The sequence below is a fragment of the Orcinus orca genome, chromosome 2 (assembly GCF_937001465.1).
Source record: "Orcinus orca chromosome 2, mOrcOrc1.1, whole genome shotgun sequence".
NCBI classification, from domain to species: Eukaryota; Metazoa; Chordata; class Mammalia; order Artiodactyla; family Delphinidae; genus Orcinus; species Orcinus orca.
The window spans coordinates 18,967,985-18,986,317 of NC_064560.1; the positions used below are offsets into that span (position 1 = coordinate 18,967,985).

The following is an 18,333-nucleotide window of genomic DNA, read 5'->3' on the forward strand; positions in this document are numbered from 1 at the left end:
AACAAAATATTTTTAGGGATGTTATGCCTTGATGTACATGCCAGATTCTTTATAGATTTCCTCTATCTTTATATATATTATTATGGATTTACAAGCCCTAATGCTAGAAACACTTAGAAAAAGACTTAAAAGTAAACAAAAAAAGTTTCTTTAAAAAATTAAGACAATGGGGCTTCCCTGGTGGTGCAGTAGTTGACAGTCCGCCTGCCGATGTAGGGGACACGGGTTCGTGCCCCAGTCTGGGAAGATCCCACATGCCGTGGAGCCGCTGGGCCTGTGAGCCATGGCTGCTGAGCCTGCGTGTCCGGAGCCTGTGCTCCGCAACAAGAGAGGCCACAACAGTGAGAGGCCCGCGTACCGCAAAAAAAAAAAAAAAATTAAGACAATGAAAGTGTGTTTTAAATAGGAAGCTATTGCCTCCAAAAAGTTATCTTTAATTTATCACATGAATCTAATCATGAAGAAACAAACATATTCATATTGACATTCTACAAACTGACTGGCCTATAATTTTCAAAAGTATCAAGGTCAGGTGAAGTCAAGGGTAGACTGAGGAACTGTTGCAGTTTGAAGAAGGTTGAGGAGACATGATAACTAAATGCTTCTGAACTGGGTCTTTTTCCCATAAAGCTACTGAACAAATTGGCAGATAAGTAGAATGTGTGGATTAGATGGTAATTAACCTGATTTTGATGACTGTTTTATGGCTATGCAGTAGCATGTACTTATGTATAGAAAATACACACCAAAGTATTCAGGAGTGATGGGGCATCATAGCAGCAGGTTATTCTCAAACAGTCCAAAACAAAAAAGTTCTTTGTCCTGTACATGCAATTTTTCTGTGAGTTTAAAATTGTCCCTCTTCCCCCTCCAAAAAAATATTTTAAGTCATCTTTACTACTCAGTGATAAAAATGAGAGCAAGACTTTTTTTTTTTCCAAGTTCAATGATTCAGAGGTATTTAGCAATCAATGTTCCATTAATCTGTGGAGGAACACAACCAAATATGGTTTCTCTAAAATAAGGATACAATGACTTTTGAAATTAAAAAGGGATGGCCCCATTCAAAACTGTTACACGCAACGGGGAGAGGCCACAACAGTGAGAGGCCCACGTACTGCAAAAAAAAAAAAAAAAAACTGTTACAAATTCTAATGGCCCTAAAGTCTCTGCATTGGGCTCCTCTAAAGAGATTCTGAGACCTTCCACTATAACTTCCTTCCCTTTTATTTGTTGAATAAATAGACATATGCAGAAATACAGCAAAGGTCACAGTGAACCCTATGGAAGGCAGACGGTGAATAGGACAAATTAACGATGTAATTCTAATAATAAATGCGATGAAAGGGAAGTATAGGACCCTATAAAAACAACTAACAGAATTCTAAGAGTATGTGCGCAGTTGGGAGGCAGGCCAGAAAGGGGAATTGGGGAAAACCACCCTTTAATAAAATTTAGGGTAAGACCTCAAGGATGAGTGGGAGTTAGCCAGGTGAAACATGTCTGTAACAATAGGAGCCAGGACACTGACAGGCAGAGAGATTTCTTATCCCTGGAATTTAAAGGTCCTAGGTGGGTTAGTAGTAAGGGATAAGGCTAAAAATAAAGGCAGGTGCCAGGCCTCTTAAAGAAACTTAAATGCTGTTAAAAAGATTTTAAGATTTTTCTTGCAGTCACTGATTTTCAAATCTTTCTGTTGTTCATCCTAATTTCAAATCAACTCTTACACAGAATCTCATTATGTAATATAAACAAAAGTAGCACTGTCCTGTCTGAAGTAGAAAGAGGGTGCTTTAGAACTTCACCAGCTGAGCTTCCTGCTTCCCTAAGTGAGGGCAAAGGCAAAAACAGGAGGAAAGAGAGGGGGCAGTATCAGAAATAACACATGGTGGGCTGTATTAGCCAGATTTCCAATCAGAAACTGACGAACTATTCCAATTAGAAAAATTCAAAGAGCATTTATAACATAGACGGACTAAATACAAAGGAATGGTGAGGGATAGGGGAACAGAAAGGAAGGTACAGGAACTAGTGTTAGCAGCAGCAACAGCACCCCTAAATCCAAAAGGACAAGGGCAGGAGAGATTACCAGAACGAGGAAGAGAAAGTCACACAGACAAGGCTACCAGGAAGGGCTTTATTGAGGGGAATAATGACTTGTCTTGGGACACAGCCAGTCCACCAGGAAGAAACCAGGGAAATAAATATTCTGAGCTTACCTTTCTCACTGCTTCCGATCTACCCATGTCCACACTGGCTGCACCCTATCTGAAGCCGGAAGTCACAGACGCCCATTGACATAATGCATACAGTAAACCTCCCAGGGTAAAGACCAGCGGGGAGAGAACAGATCAGGAAGAACAAACATAAGCTATCTATCATGAAGGAGTAGGCACAGAAGTACAAGGAAAGATCAAACCTAGCCTTCTGGAACCAAGGAAAAGGTTTCCATGAGACCAGGACAATTAAGCTGAAGCCTAAACAGTGAGCAGGAGTGAGCCAGGCAGAGGAAATCGGGGAGACAGACATTCCAAGCAAAGGGACTATAGCCACTACAGCACACACCGCTAGAGCTCTGAATGAGGAGGTTTGAAGCACAGAGTGTGAAGGGAGGGAAGGAATGAAGCTAGAAAGGCAAGGGAAGACAAGACCATGCTTGCATCAATACCACACCAACAATCCAGCCTTTGTCCTGAAGGCAAAGTTTAAGGATTGAAATATCATCTGATAGAGGTGGGTGTGGGTTTTTAATAAAAGTAATAGGCACAGAGATTTTCTTTTTAATGGTAATGGTCAATTCTCGCTCTTATCTGTTGACCAGCTCCTGCCTGGTTGTTTCACAAGAACTGCAAGGCAGAGTGTGAGTATGGAGAAGACTGCAAACACTGACACTATGTAATTACAGGTTCTAATCCACTTCAGCCTTTTTTTAATTCTCCACACTTGGACTTTCTCAGGGAACAGGTGGGCAAAAATATTTTCAGTGACCACATTAAGTTCTATGTTTAAGATTCTGAACCAAATCATTGATAATTCAAAATTTACCTTAGGGTACATTCATTTTCCTTTGAAATGGAGAACTTTCTAAAAACAACAATGAGGGACGTCCCTGGTGGTCTAGTGGCTAAGACTCTGCACTCCCAATGCAGGGGGCCCGGGTTCGATCCCTGGTCAGGGAACTAGATCTTGAATGCCGCAACGAAGATCCCGGCAATGAAGATCTCAAGTGCTGCAACTAAGACCCTGTGTAGCCAAATAAATAAATAAATATTGGGCTTCCCTAGTGGCGCAGTGATTAAGAATCCGCCTGCCAATGCAGGGGACATGGGTTTGAGCCCTGGTCTGGGAAGTTCCCACATGCTGCAGAGCAACTAAGCCCGTGAGCCACAACTACTGAGCCTGCGCTCTAGAGCCCGCGAGCCACAACTACTGAGCCTGTGTGCCACAACTATGGAAGCCCACGCGCCTAGAGCCCGTGCTCCACAACAAGAGAGGCCACCGCAATGAGAAGCCCGCACACCGCAACAAAGAGCAGCCCCCGCTCGACACAACTAGAGAATGCCTGCACACAGCAACAAAGACCCAACACAGCCAAAAATAAAACAAATAAAATAAATTTTAAAAGCTAATGTTAATAAATATTTTAATTAATTAATTAATTTGAAAGAAAATAAAAACAGTGATGCTTATTCACAAAGGACTACAGATTTTCTGAAGTTCCACACGGATAATTTAAAGATTCAAGGATCTACTCCTTGCCAGACCCTAAGGGAGACACTAGGGACACAGTGATGAACCAAACAGATGAGGTTTCTGTCATCATTAAACTTACCTCTAAGAGAAGGAACAGGCATTAAATAAGTAAACAAACATAATCACAAATTTGTCACGTGCCACAAATAAAAGCAACAAGGAAGAGGTGGCAAAAAATATTTCTAGATTTAAAAGAAAGATATCACTGCTCCTTTTTGCAAAAGCAACATCCATGGAGTAGAAGGAGACAAAATCAAACCACAATGGACTGAGGCATATATATGTTTCAAGGAAGAAGGTGCCACAAGATGACAGATTCAAGAACTCAGGCTGTGAACTGTCAAGAGAGAAAAGGTAATATCTCAAAACACATGGTAAGGAATGCTTTTTTTAAGATGGGGGAAAATAATGTTGATTGGAGGGGGAATTGAAGAGAGGCTGAATATAAGAGAAAGAATGGATGATTAGCTATGATGACTAATAATGCCAACGTGTTATATCCAGGTGTTAGGCTAAATGCTTTACATGCAATTCTTTATTTCATCTCTAAGGTCAGCTCTATAGTCCCAATTTTGCATATGAGAAAACTAAACTCAAAAAAGTTAGGTTATCTGATCAAATCACATGCTGGCAGAACTAGGATTCAAACCCAGATCTTTATGACTTCAAAGCAGACCATACCACACTGTCTCATTCAAAAAATACTTTTCAAACCACCTCTTAAGCTCTGGTTAACTACGTACTGAGGATACAGAGATGAGGAGCTCCCGGGGCACAATCGGTCGGGGTGTGGTACTTACACAGGATGATCTTTACCTTCAAAGAGAGAGGAAGGGGAGACAGACATGTATCGATACCTCAAGTAACTGATACAAGGAGGAAGACGGCAGAGCATAGACTGCGTCAGTAACCCTACCCTGAGCTAATCAGTGAAGGCTCCATCTGGCGCTTATGTTAAGCAGAACAGAGATGAACAAAGTTAATTCCAAGTAAGATAAACAGATTACGGAAAAGCAAAGAAGCACAAAATTGCATGCCGTGTTTGGAACACTTCAAGAAGTTGAGCATGGCAGGAATGTGATGAGAGCTGGAAGAGACCAGACCAAAGGGCCTTTTATGCCACGCTAAGGTATCTGAGGTTTAAACCACAGGAAGTGAAAAACCATTTCCAGGCTTTGAAACAAGATTAGGCAACTGTAAAGACCCAGCAACTGATTAGGAGGTTCAAGCTATAGCCTGGTGAATGGCTTACAGACAACCAAAAGGTCAGAAGATCTGGAAAGAAACTCCCAAACTAACCGCTTATAATCAAAACAGAAGAAGGAGGGTTCCAAAGTCCCTTTTTTTTTTTTTTTTCCTGCGGTACGCGGGCCTCCCACCGCTATGGCCTCTCCCGTCGCAGAGCACAGGCTCTGGATGCACAGGCCCAGCGGCCATGGCCCGTGGGTCCAGCCGCTCCGTGGCATGTGGGATCCTCCCGGACCGGGGCACGAACCCGCGTCCTCTGCATCGGCAGGCGGACTCCCAACCACTGCGCCACCAGGGAAGCCCCCAAAGTCCCTTTTTGAAAAACGTAGCCCTTATTCTAAGTGAGATGAGACCAGTCCCCAGTTATTACTATTGATTAGGACAGAACTAAAATATGGTTTAGCCCAAACTTTGTGATCAACAGGTACGGGTTTGGAGGTTTGCTTCCTCAACACCACAAAGAGACTATCTGAGGCAGAATATGGGCTTGGGTGATTCATTTCTCCAAAAAGCATATTGAACAGAGGGAGGATAGCCTGCTGTCTGCCTTAAAACTAAAGAACAGAGTCTCCAGTTTCCAAAGGATCCTCTTTCCCTTGCTTCAAGGCTTAATCACATCAGTCTGCCATCTGATGATGGTTAGGGAAGACTGATACTCTCTTTTTCTGCTAAACATGCTGGTCTGATTCAGGAGCTGTATATTTCCCACCAAGCAGGTAAGAGAAGCAGAGAAGCAACAAAAGCATACACCTACTCCCCTAATGAAACACAAGCTGTCATTCAGCTTTATCAATGAAACCAAATCAAAGAGAAATGAACTACAATTTAGAACTTCAGATTTATTTTTCCAAACTAACCTCCAGGTACATTCCTCATTCCAAACAAAACCTACATTCTAGTCACCCTGAACAAGCCATCATGTCTTTGTCTAACGCCGTTGCCTTAGACTGGAATGCATCTGCACTCCATGTCAATATGATAAATGCACAGGCTCCCTTCAAACCCCAACTTAAATGTCACTCCTTCAGCACCACCCAAACTACATGCCCACAGGACTTTTTTCTCTATTCAAATGTTTATTAAATATTTCCATGTATTGTATTGAATAGTATACAGACCAACCCCTCCTAAACAGAAATTTTAACAAACACTTACTGAATGCTAAGCATATGGCAGGTTTAGTGCTAGGTTCTAGAATTTTTTAAATTGAATAACAATACAATCTGCTGCCTTTCAAAAACTCCCCAACTACAATAAAAAACATACATAGTAAAGGTAGCATTTAGGGTAAATGGATAAGGAAAAAAAGAGAAAAAAGACCAGAATGAAAATCAATGCAATGGATGAAAATCAATTATACCACACACTCTTCCATAAAACTGAAGAGGAGGGAATACTGTCCAACATATTTTGTAAGACCAGCACTACACTAACACCAAAACCACAGACCAATAACCACTGGTATGTATATTTTACCAAACACACACAAAAACTTTTAAAAAAAAGAAGAGTAGGCTTACTGAACCCAAAGCTAAAGCTGAAAGCGGTAATGACTAGTCAGTCAGTAAGAAAATGAGTAAGGACTCCATATTTCTAGGCTACCTATTGATACTATATTGCCAGTTAATTAAATGTGAATTTAAAGCTTTTTACAAGCTGTTACCTGTGAGATATGATTGATGGAAGACTCCATTCTCCGAAGCTGAGAGGCTTGGATGTCCAGCAATTGGAGTACATTGTTAGCCAATGCATTTATTTGATAAGCAACACTAGCTAGGGATTGGGTTGTGTAGGCTTTGGTCTCTTCTAAAGCTTTTCTCTTGTCTGTAGCCTGAAATAAGAACAAAAACAACCAATATTTATTTAGGTTAACATTCATTAAACATCTGTTCTATAGAAAGGTAGAGTTATAATTTATATTTTTTAATAGAAAAGCCCAACTGAATCAAAAAATTTATCGGACCTGTCTGATGAACCACAAAGCACTCTACCTTTGGACCCTAATAAAGGCACGTGCCTCAGGTCCTACTGCTCACTCTCTGCCTGCACCCTGCACTGACCTCGCCAGGTGTCCCCTCAAGGCATGCTGTGTATCTCCTCCAGGACCTGTGAGTAATAAATGTCTCTATTTCACTTTCCCTTCCAGTCTTTTGTTGAACCTTGAGCTCACCATCCATGACACCCTGGGGCTCTAATTAACAAATGTTAATTTAACAAAAAAATCACATCTACTAGTCCAGTGATATGGACTATAAATCCATTCTACCTTACATTCCTGTTTACATTAATCACCATCAGAAATCCAAACCCCCCATTAACCATTACAACCAAGCTTCTCATCTCCACAAAAACTACTGTAAATCTTATGACCCCACCCTTTACCCATCCATTCTTCCCAAACTCTAGTACACAAGTCAGAGTCAAACAGTAAGAAATGTTCAGAGACAAAGTTCAGAGCAAAATTCAAATACAAGTGATAAACTCTGGGGGGCAGGGGGAGGTGGAGGGGGGCGGGGAGCAGGGTGGCCAGCAACTTGTATAACAATATGTAATCTAAAAATTAAAAGGCCGAGAATAAATAGAAACAATGGAACAGAGATCTAACAGTTCAAAAAAAAAAAAAAAAGAAGCAATGCAACCACTCAACCTTTTTTTAAAAAATCCAACATCGCTCATCACAGACAAGAAATGCAGATGCAAACTAATATGAGATATTATTTCTCACCTACCCATCCAGCAAAAATCCAAAAGTGGGACAAGGTACTCTGCAAAGTTGTGGGAAAGACTCTCTGATAATACTGCTGGTGATAGCCAGCAAAATTACACATGGACTTATTTTCTGTCCCAGTAATTTCACTTTTAGGAATCTATCTCAAATAATCACTGGCAAAAATATTATGTAATTATTCATTACAGCACTATTTGCAATAGAAAAGACTAGAAACAACTGATATAACCAGTGATGGGGGACTGGTTGAATAAACTATGGGACCTCCAAACAGCAGAGTACTATACAGCTCTAAGAAGGAACGTTGAGGGATGTCGTTATTACCACTACACTCGATCTCCAGAATATTGCTAAGGTGAAAAAAAAAAAGATAGAAAATAAAAATGTTTATTGAATGCTATTACTTAAGAAATGGGGAAAGATACATAAATATATGTTTTTATTTTTTAAGAAAAAAGGATAAAACATAACATCTTTAAAAAATAATTACATATGGGGTCGGGGGTAAATAGGTTGGCGAGAACATGGATAAGATTCTTTAAACATACCTTGTTTTTAGATTTGTTTTTGGAACTATGTAAATAATTCATACAATTATAACAAAATTAAATTTTAAAAAGGAATTTCCCAAAATTAAATGTAAAATTAATCAAATGAGCCTAACTGTGCATCCAATTAGTGGCTTAACCAGAAAGAAAATATCCTAAAAGTGGCTTCAAAGCACAGAAATTTTGATTGTACATTCTTTTTTTTTTTTCGGTACGCAGGCCTCTCACTGTTGTGGCCTCTCCCGTTGCAGAGCACAGGCTCCAGCAGCGCAGGCCCAGCCGCTCCGCGGCATGTGGCATCTTCCCGGACCGGGGCACGAACCCATGTCCCCTGCATCGGCAGGCAAACTCTCAACCACTGCGCCACCAGGGAAGCCCTGATTGTACATTCTTAATGGAGCTTATCCTTAGGACGAAAACAACTGAAAGAGGAAAACAAAAAAATACTAAAGCTGTTTTCAATCACTTTGTTGCTGATGGTTTTTTTGGAATTATTATCCTGAGACTATTGTTTGTGTAGTGTGGGACAAAGCAAGTCATTACTTATGTTTAAGTCATTGAGACCTGAGATGTTTGGCATAATTCAAAAGAGATTCTGATGTAAGAAGAATGAAGTTAAGAAAAAACTATAGCTCTGGATTTAAACTGAAAGCATTCACTTGAACCTAATTTTGATTTTATCACGTATTATATATCAATATCCTAACTCTGTCCAACGAAAAGGCCTAAATGTAAAACATGGTGACTGTAGTTAACACTGTACTGCATAACCGAAATCTGCTAATAGGGTAGAACTTACATGTTCTCAGCAAAAAAAAAAAAAAAGATATACATAAAGTGATGGATGTGTTAACTAAGTATTGTCAATGGAATGACAGCAGATACAGGTGCTACTTCCAGGCCTAGACGTAAAAACTTCCCATGCGTCTTCCGATGCAATGGTTAAAGTAAAATGTAGCCCTACCAAAAAAGTAAAGCTGTATTTAACAGAAACCATTTTACACTGCTTCTATTTTAAATTTAAATTTAAAATAATTAAAATCAAATAAAATTTTAAAATTCATTTTCCCAAACTAGCCACATTTTAAAGGCTCAAGAGCCATATGTAGATTGTGGCCTTACTGGAGACAGTGCAGTTCTAGTCACAGTTAATTTCCTCTACAGACCATGGATTTAAAAGTTAAATCTGCACAAGAATTACTGTTGTCACTTATTTCAGGTTTGTAAGTTTAGTATCCAATAGTTGGTCTCCCTCATTCTTTGGTGTTTTTTTTTTTTTTTTTGCGGTATACGGGCCTCTCATTGTTGTGGCCTCTCCCGTTGTGGAACACAGGCTCCGGACACGCAGGCCCAGCGGCCATGGCTCACGGGCCCAGCCACTCCGCGGCATGTGGGATTTTCCCAGACCGGGGCACGAACCCGTGTCCCCTGCATCGGCAGGCGGACTCTCAACCACTGTGCCACCAGGGAAGCCCTTCTTTGGTGCTTTTACTGTATTAACTACCAAGCAGCCTTAGTATGTTCCAAAGGATCACACAAAATGGATTATAAACCAGAAGACAAATAGCCAGCACTTCTCCAAGGAGCTGAAACAGACACTGTTAATCAATTATAGCAGTCTTCCTACAAAAGTCTATATACTTTTAACTAATCACTCTAGGAGCTGACACGTGATACGTAACCCATTTGCCATCCCTGTCTTATGCCACTTATGAAGTTTGCTTAAAATGGAAATAAAAGTATTCAGCTTTAAAGGAAAAGTTAATTATTTAAAAGAGCTAAACTCAAAATAAACAATGTAGCCAAGAACTAAACAGGAAATTCTTTAGATAACTGAATTTTCTGAAGAGCCCATATATAAAACTAGCTCTCTTCTTCCTCATTTATCCACCTGTGGATACCAAGCTTAGCTAGAGAAAAGAAACTTTTCAAGTAAAACTACTCCTATTAAGTCCTTTTCTTGCCCCTCAAGGTGACTACACAGGCAAAATAATCTCGTTTTTCACTCCCTAAAGTGGAAATTACGGAGTTATAAGCAATCTCTCTCATAACTATACATTTATCTTTAACCACACTTCCTCTCCCTCATTCTCAACCTTCACATACGACCACAAGAAAAACCTTTCTACCTCTATCACAAGTAATTACTTAAACCCCAAAAGAGATAGAGAGAACATCCTTGTCATGAGTATGCTTAAAAAGTAATGCAGGGGAAAAAAAAAAAAAAAAAGTAATGCAGGGCTTCCCTGGTGGCACAGTGGTTAAGAATCTGTCTGCCAATTCAGGGGACATGGGTTCGAGCCCTGGTCCGGGAAGATCCCACATGCCGCGGAGCAACTAAGCCCGTGTGCCACAACTACCGAGCCTGCGCTCTAGAGCCCGCGAGCCACAACTACTGAGCCTGCATGCTGCAACTGCTGAAGCCCAGGAGCCTAGAGCCGGTGCTCCACAACAAGAGAAGCCACCGCAGTGAGAAGCCTGCGCACCGCAACAAAGAGTAGCCCCCACTCGCTGCAACGAGAGCAAGCCCACACGCAGCAACGAAGACCCAACGCAGTCAAAAATAAAATAAACAAATAAATAAATTTATTTTAAAAAAAAGTACTTGTTTATTGGGAATTTCCTGGAGGTCCAGTGGTTAGGACTCTGTGCTATCACTGCAGAGGGGGCAGGTTTGATCCCTGGTTGAGGAACTAAGATCCCTCAAGACACGCGGTGAGGCCAAAAGAAAAAAAGTATTTGTTTATTTATTTTACAAGTCTAATAAAACTAATCACTTTCTCCCAACTCTTCTCTGTAACATTTTAGCTGTATAATTAAGTTCCAAACAAACACTAACCTATAAACTAACTTTAAGAGCATCATTTCTAATATAGGGCCCAACTATTGCAAGATGTCCTACAGGGAAAACAGAGCCTATACCTAGCACATATCCTACAGTACTAGCCTAATAACATTTCAGAAAAATAGTATGACAAATTAAAATGTTCTCTTTCTTACTTACCTTGAACCTTCTTTAAAGTCTGACAAGAGGATTTGAAAATAGTTTGTTTTCTTTGAGGAACAATAATTTCTCTGTGTCCTAATTGCAAGTGGTTTAATAACCCTGCTTAGGTAACAAAACAGGGGTCTCACGGGCATTTAAAAAAAAAGTTTTAACCATCTTGTTTCTGTCTTTACCTTTCCTCCCACTCTTTGCAGAAATGTCACCACACTGTATCTGTTTAACAACTTCTAACTTAACTCTAATCCAAACTTGCCAGAAACTTTTCCAGTCAGTATTTTTCCCACAGAATATTTCAAATATTTAAGTAAGGTTTTTCCAATGAAAAAATGGAAGATATTTCATGATAATTCATTACAAAATAGCCCACATCTACCAAAAAACACCATATTTCAATGACTCCAACAAAACAGCTATGTCAGAGGCACCATTTTTATGTATCACTCAGAAAAAAACCTGCCAACTCAATTATGTCAGAATGCTTTCTTATGAAGAAATTTTATTTTATACTAAAAGAAAATGCTCTTTGGGATTTAGATGGTGAACTTTGTATGTCACTCTTAATCACAGAGTAATACCAGCTACAGAGCTCATTTTCAAATTTTTCCAACTTCCAAAACAAACTCTTTACATCTTTTGTTTTGTATGATTCAAGATGTAACCAAAGATTGTGCACAGCTCTTGACAGTCATGTCTATTCAGTTTCCTTAAAACTAGAATAACCCCTCCCAACCCTGACCTTTTTTTCTCTTTCAAAACATAGACATTATTTTAAAATTCCAGGCCAGCTGTCTTATAGGAAGTCCTACAACCTGGATTTGTCTGATTGTTTCCTCATGATCAGATTCAGATTAAACAGAGAGGCTGGAATAATATATAGGAGATGCTGTGAACTTCCTACTACGTGTGATACATCTTTTAAAATAAGGTTCCACCTTTATTCCCAGGACTTTGCTCCAAGCTCCTGACACTAATTCTGTAAACTTTGATGCTGGTGCTACCTTAATCTTACCAGGAGGTATCAAAAAAACATTTTTTAAGAGAAAACCCAAGACTCTTTTCTTTCTTCAAATGTTCCTTAAATGGTTTGACTCTTTTCTTTCCTCAAATGGTCCTTAAATGGTTTGTTGACAGGTTGCAATAATACAGTTATACCAACCCAAATTCATACAAAGACAACTGGGAACAATAACAACTGCTGCTTGGCTGATAGCTTTTTAAGGACAACATTAATTGTAAAATGCATCCCAGTTACAGAAATGTTAATATGCGGGGGTGAGGAGAAAGTTTCTTAAAACGGCTAAAATACACTCTATAAAGTTTAAAAACTCTTTTTATTTTTAAAGAAGTATGTTAATGGTAATGAGAAGGATTTAAAATGTCAACTTTTAATACCTGTAACAGGAGGAGTTTTATACACACAAAACAAAACATCTACTTTGCTGAAGGCCACCTAGGTATTTGGTTAGTTTGAGACTTGAGAAACTTTTCAGGAGGAATCCATAATCACTTCGTGGAGAGGGATGTGAGGATTCAGGAAAAAAGAGCACACAGGCCAAATCCTGGTTGGAGCCATGGGGATTAGGGTATGTATGCATACACTCAATACCTAGCTAACATTGAAAGGATCTAATTTTTCTCCAACACAATACCTATTCCAATAAAAATAAAAAGGAAACAAAAAGAAACCCTACCAAGTTACAGCAAATATCCAGCAAGAAGAATAAATTTTTGCATAACAATTCAGGTTGAAACCTAGTCACTGTAAGCTCTAGCACAGCTCCTCCCCACCACCTCCCACTTAAAGTAACTGCTAACTGCCTAATAGTCCTTTCATTCCCAGCAAAATCCAGGGGAAATCCCTGCTGCCTGTTGTGTCACACAGTTTTGAGGTACAGGCATGGGAGTTGTTGCACACGCTCTTCTTTAATTGAAGAGCTAACACAGAACAATCAACGGCTGGTATACTCATATATATACTTTGTTTTTAAATAAATTTATTTATTTATTTTTGGCTACGTTGGGTCTTCATTGCTGTGCGCGGGCTTTCTCTAGTTGCAGCGAGCAGGGGCTACTCTTCATTGTGGTGCGTGGGCTTCTCATTGCGGTGCATGCGCTTCTCATTGCGGTGGCTTCTCTTGTTGCCGAGCATGGGCTCTAGGCACACGGGCTTCAGTAGTTGTGGCTCGTGGGCTCTAGAACGCAGGCTCAGTAGTTGTGGCGCATGGGCTTCATTGCTCCACGGCATGTGGGATCTTCCTGGTCCAGGGCTCGAACTCATGTTCCCTGCATTGGCAGGCGGATTTTTAACCACTGTGCCACCAGGAAAGCCCGTTAGCTGGTATACTTATTAAATAACATTCCAAATTCAACTCTAACATAGATCATGTTTTTAAACCTTCACAAGTCAATTTATAACTCCAGGGCATTTCCAATAACCAAATAACTACATTCTGAAACTTTAGGTTTTACCCTAATTATAGCCTCAGTCAATGACACTTAATCCAGACTCATCCCTTTACCATCCTGTACCATACTACAGGATGGTAAAGGAATTATATTTATAAAAAACAGGCTTAATGAGAACCTGTAAAAACCCAGTTTTAGAAAGAGCAACTACATTTAAACACAAAATAAGTTAAATGTATTAAATAAGTTAAATAATGTCAGTGTATTGTTGACAGGATATATTGCACAGGAGTCCAAGACACTGGGTTCCTTCCATCAACTCCTTCCATGTTAACTAATTATCTTCTCATATAATCTTATTTCTTCTTAAAAGGAATTAAACTGAAAGAGCCATGACGATCAGGAGTGTTGCCTGGGCAAGCACTTTAACATTCTGCTGGAGGGTGCAATTAGACAATATGTATCATGGTTCTTTAAAATGCATATATTCTTCACTTCTAGGAATTACCCAAAAGAAATAAAAGGCCAAGTGCAAAGAAACTGTATGCTCAAGAATGTCCACACCTTTGTTTGTAACAGAAAAAAAAACCCACAAAACCTAGAAACAATCTAAATGGCCAATGACTGGTGGTTAAAATATTCATGTATTAGAATGCCGTGCAGTCAATAAAAGTGATCTAGGTATTTACCAACAAGGAAAATGCATTAAGTCAGAATTCAAACTAGGAAGTAGAACCACTATGAGTTACAGAATAAGAAATTACAGAATTTTACTTTACACAATTATAGGAATAGTGGGAAAGTTGTGAAGGTCCCAGAGGGAAGTATGAGGATCAGAGAGTCATCAAATAGTCTATCTGAGACACCCAACACATCCAGCTGCAGAAAAGCAACTGCAACGGAAAGACTCATGGAGAGATCTGGGAAGCTGTAGGTCTCCCACCAGGTGAGTGGGCCTGATGCCACTGTTGATCAAATTATCAGCAACCAAGAAAGAGAGCTGGATGCAGAGCAAAGGAGACCAAGGTCAAGTTGGAACCCACCAACACCTCTGCATCTCTCACTGCATCTTACCACAAAAACCTTCAGAGGTTAGTGACTGTTGCTTACACAAATCCTCTTTTAGCCAATTCTAATCCACAAACATGCAGGGAAGGAACCATACTATAACTATGCCATACACAATTCCACCTTAAGTAAACTGATATAGTATGAACCACCGTGATACCCTCTGTCAATATGGTACACACACACCTCTGTCATCATATTCAGCTCCTAAATAAAAACAACAGCAAAATCACGCTTCAGTCTAACATAATGCAACCATCCCTCATACAACCAAAAAGATGCCATCTCCCCAAAAGAGAGTACAAAGTCTACTTTTCTCTTTGAGTAATGTTCTTTCCTTTCTTAGTTGAGTTGTACTTCCCCTTTGATATCCTGTAACTTAAATATTGAAATACAACGTTAACCACTAATAACACACCTTAAGTTAAATACAGAAGAATGGGGGGGGCAGAGAATAGGTTACTATGTACACAAATATTAAGATACAGAACAAATATTCATAACTACTAGAGTTTTCATTCTATAACTGGTCATGAGGTCATAGCTGGTGTTTATCATAATTTTCTTCTCCTACTATCCATTACATATTTCATTTGCCCTCAGCAATCACCTCATATGGTTGTTGTTCTTGCCTGGTGGGCTGACTCAAACCTTCTCTGCCATTAGCAGTCCTACTTGTAATGGGTTGTTTTTTGTTTTGCATTAACTTTTTTATCATAGGAGACAGGAGTGGTAAAAGGCACTCCAGAGGATCTCCTGCATTCCAGACATACTCCTCTTTACCCCCATTGTGCAGTAGCAACCCAATTTCCACTTGAGAGTCAGGATCAATCACAGTAACCAATACAGTAATCTCCTGCTTTGCCTGTTAGTTCACTGGCACGAGGAAGCCAAAGTGACTGGTACTCAACTTCCAGTTTAATAGAACCAGCACTGCATTCCCCAATAAAAGCATTCCTCTCTTTGGAACTAAGAACTCTAAACCAGCATGCCCCAGAGTTGTGAATACAGAAGAAAAATTTTTGGTAGTGGATCATTACGGGTAATCGTGAGAAAACGTCACCTCGTTTCCACCTCTTGATTCCCTGACATATGAATGCTGGCTACAAGAGAAACCCCACCACACACCGGTGGCTGATTCAGAGACTAGACCACATCTTAGAGAACACTACCCCAACACTGCAAAGAATTGCCACCAACTGGGCAGTGAGTCCTCAAAAGGACATTCCACTGTTCTATCAATTCAGCTCCTTCACGCTAATGGGGAACATGGTAAGACCAGGGATTCCGTGAACATGAACCCAATGACACATTTCACTTGCTGTAAAATGAACTGCCTGGTCAGAAGCAATGTGATATCAAATACCAAGACATAATTAACGCATTCTGAAAGTCACAAAGAGTTTTGGCAGAAACAATGCAGAGAGGGAAAGCAAATCCATACCCAGAGTAAGCAGCTTTTTCAGGGAGAAAAAAGTGCTGTCCTCTCCATTATGGAAGTAGTCCAATGCCAACCACCTGCCACCAGATATCTGGCTGGTCCCTCCAGAGGAATGGTGCCCTCTTAGGGGGTCATTGGTGGCTCTCTGCTATTGGCAAGGTGGTCATTCAGCAGTAGCAGTAGCCAGGTTGGTCTGGTGAGTGGAAAACGATGTTTCTGAGTATATGCACAATCTCCATGCCTGCCACCAGTGTCTTTTTCATGAGCTCGCTGGGCAAGGATAGAGGTGGATAGGGAAAGAGGGTGAAATCCAGAGGTAACGTCCTGTCCACCTGATCACTAAGATCCTTCTCTGCTGAGGCTGCTCTTTGATGGGCATTCACAATGAACACAAATATTACTCTGTGTCCGTTTGGAAGCATATCTATATATCTATTCCCCATACTTCCAATTATGTTCCTTCCAAGCCCATCATCAATTAGCCGAACGATTAGCTACTGCCATGAATTAGAGTGGGTCCACATCTCTAACCATCTCTTTCAAGACAAAACAACTAGGTGCACTGCTCAAAGATCTACCAGTGGTTTGCAACAAGTATTTATAGCACAGGGAACTATATTCAATATCTTGTAATAACCTATAATGGAAAACAATCTGAAAGAAAAAATATATATATATATAACTGAATCACTTTGCTGTACACCTGAAACTAACACAGTATTGTGTATTAACTATACGTCAATAAAAAAAAAAAGATCTATCCACTGGGAGAATTTCCCTTCACCACTGCCCTTCTGGGTAACTGCTGAGTATGGCTATAATGCTACAGATGTCCATCTTCAGGTGGTACCAGCATATTATGTAGAACCATCTGTAAACTAGACCAAAGTGTTTTCTTCCTCAGTCGACTGGGACTCCTCATGAGGCCATAGGTGTGGGGTGAGAGTGAAGAAGCAAAGAAACAGGAGTATGAGTATACACCATATGGAGTACACACTACAAGAGAAGGTATATAAAATACTTAGTAATAAAAGCAAGATATAGGGCTTCCCTGGTGGCGCAGTGGTTGAGAGTCCGCCTGCCAATGCAGGGGACACGGGTTCGTGCCCTGGTCCATGAGGATCCCACATGCCGCGGAGCGGCTGGGCCTGTGAGCCATGGCCGCTGAGCCTGCGCGTCCAGAGCCTGTGCTCCGCAACGGGAGAGGTCACAACAGTGAGAGGCCCGCGTACCGCAGAGAAAAAAAAAAAAGCAAGATATAAAATGATTATGTATTTGCTTTTTTAAAAGAAATGTGTATACACCTCAGAAAAGGTCTAAAAGGAAATGTATCAATACAGTAGTGGTCATCTCTGGGTGATTTTTAAATATTCTTTATATTTCTCTATATCCAATATTTTAAATGATCATTACTCCAATAACAAGCAAAAATGATTATTTTTACTAAGAGAATTCTCTTGGTATAATCTTAATGGGAAAAAAAACAGAATATATATCTGTGTATATACTCTGACCTAATTTTCTTTGGTATAATTAAATACCTACACAAGCTAACTCATCAGATAATGAGAGAAGATACATCAGCATGTTAACAGCTGGATTATAAATGATCTGTGTTTTCATCCTTATCCTTCTGTGACATTTCCAAATGTTCAACAATAACCATGTAACATTTTTGCAGACACCAGGAGACTAAGAAGAAGGCTGTCTTAGTACAGCATGAGGGGGAAACAGAATTTGAATCCTTGATGACACTGAGCTAAAGAATTAACCAACAGTAGGATAATCTTACCTTGGAATTTCTTGTAATACAAAGTAACAATAAATGTTTCTTATTGTTTAATCTTAATTGAGATGAGTTTACTACCTGCAAACCTAATGCATCCTAAATGACTTAACTTTTTTTTTTTTTTTTGTGGTACGCGGGCCTCTCACTGCTGTGGCCTCTCCCGTCACAGAGCACAGGCTCCAGACGCGCAGGCTCAGCGGCCATGGCTCACAGGCCCAGCCGCTCCGCGGCACGCGGGATCCTCCCGGACCGGGGCACGAATCCGTGTCCCCTGCATCGGCAGGCGGACTCTCAACCACTGTGCCACCAGGGAAGCCCATGACTTAACTTTTATATGAGGGAGGG

At 40.2% G+C, this 18,333-nt stretch overlaps 1 protein-coding gene, 1 long non-coding RNA gene and 1 other non-coding gene across 15 annotated transcripts in view; 2 read left to right on the top strand and 1 right to left on the bottom strand.

Annotated features, from left to right (window-relative positions):
* The window catches only part of ABI1 (abl interactor 1), a 104,202-nt gene that overhangs the window by 56,129 nt on the left and 29,740 nt on the right, over positions 1 to 18,333 (bottom strand). For 11 of the 13 annotated variants that reach the window (XM_004275878.3, XM_033439269.2, XM_033439268.2 and 8 more), the window contains exon 2: positions 6,665 to 6,832. The exons of the other annotated variants lie outside the window; for them this stretch is intronic. In XM_004275878.3, coding sequence (XP_004275926.1) covers positions 6,665 to 6,832 — 168 coding nt within the window. The remainder of the gene's footprint in view (positions 1 to 6,664; positions 6,833 to 18,333) is intronic. 13 annotated transcript variants of the gene reach the window in all.
* Positions 1 to 18,333, top strand: part of LOC125963545 (uncharacterized) — a 213,476-nt gene that overhangs the window by 16,833 nt on the left and 178,310 nt on the right. The window lies entirely within an intron of this gene.
* TRNAG-CCC (transfer RNA glycine (anticodon CCC)) lies at positions 3,107 to 3,179 on the top strand. Its single transcript has one exon. It is a non-coding gene; the product is annotated as a tRNA-Gly (tRNA).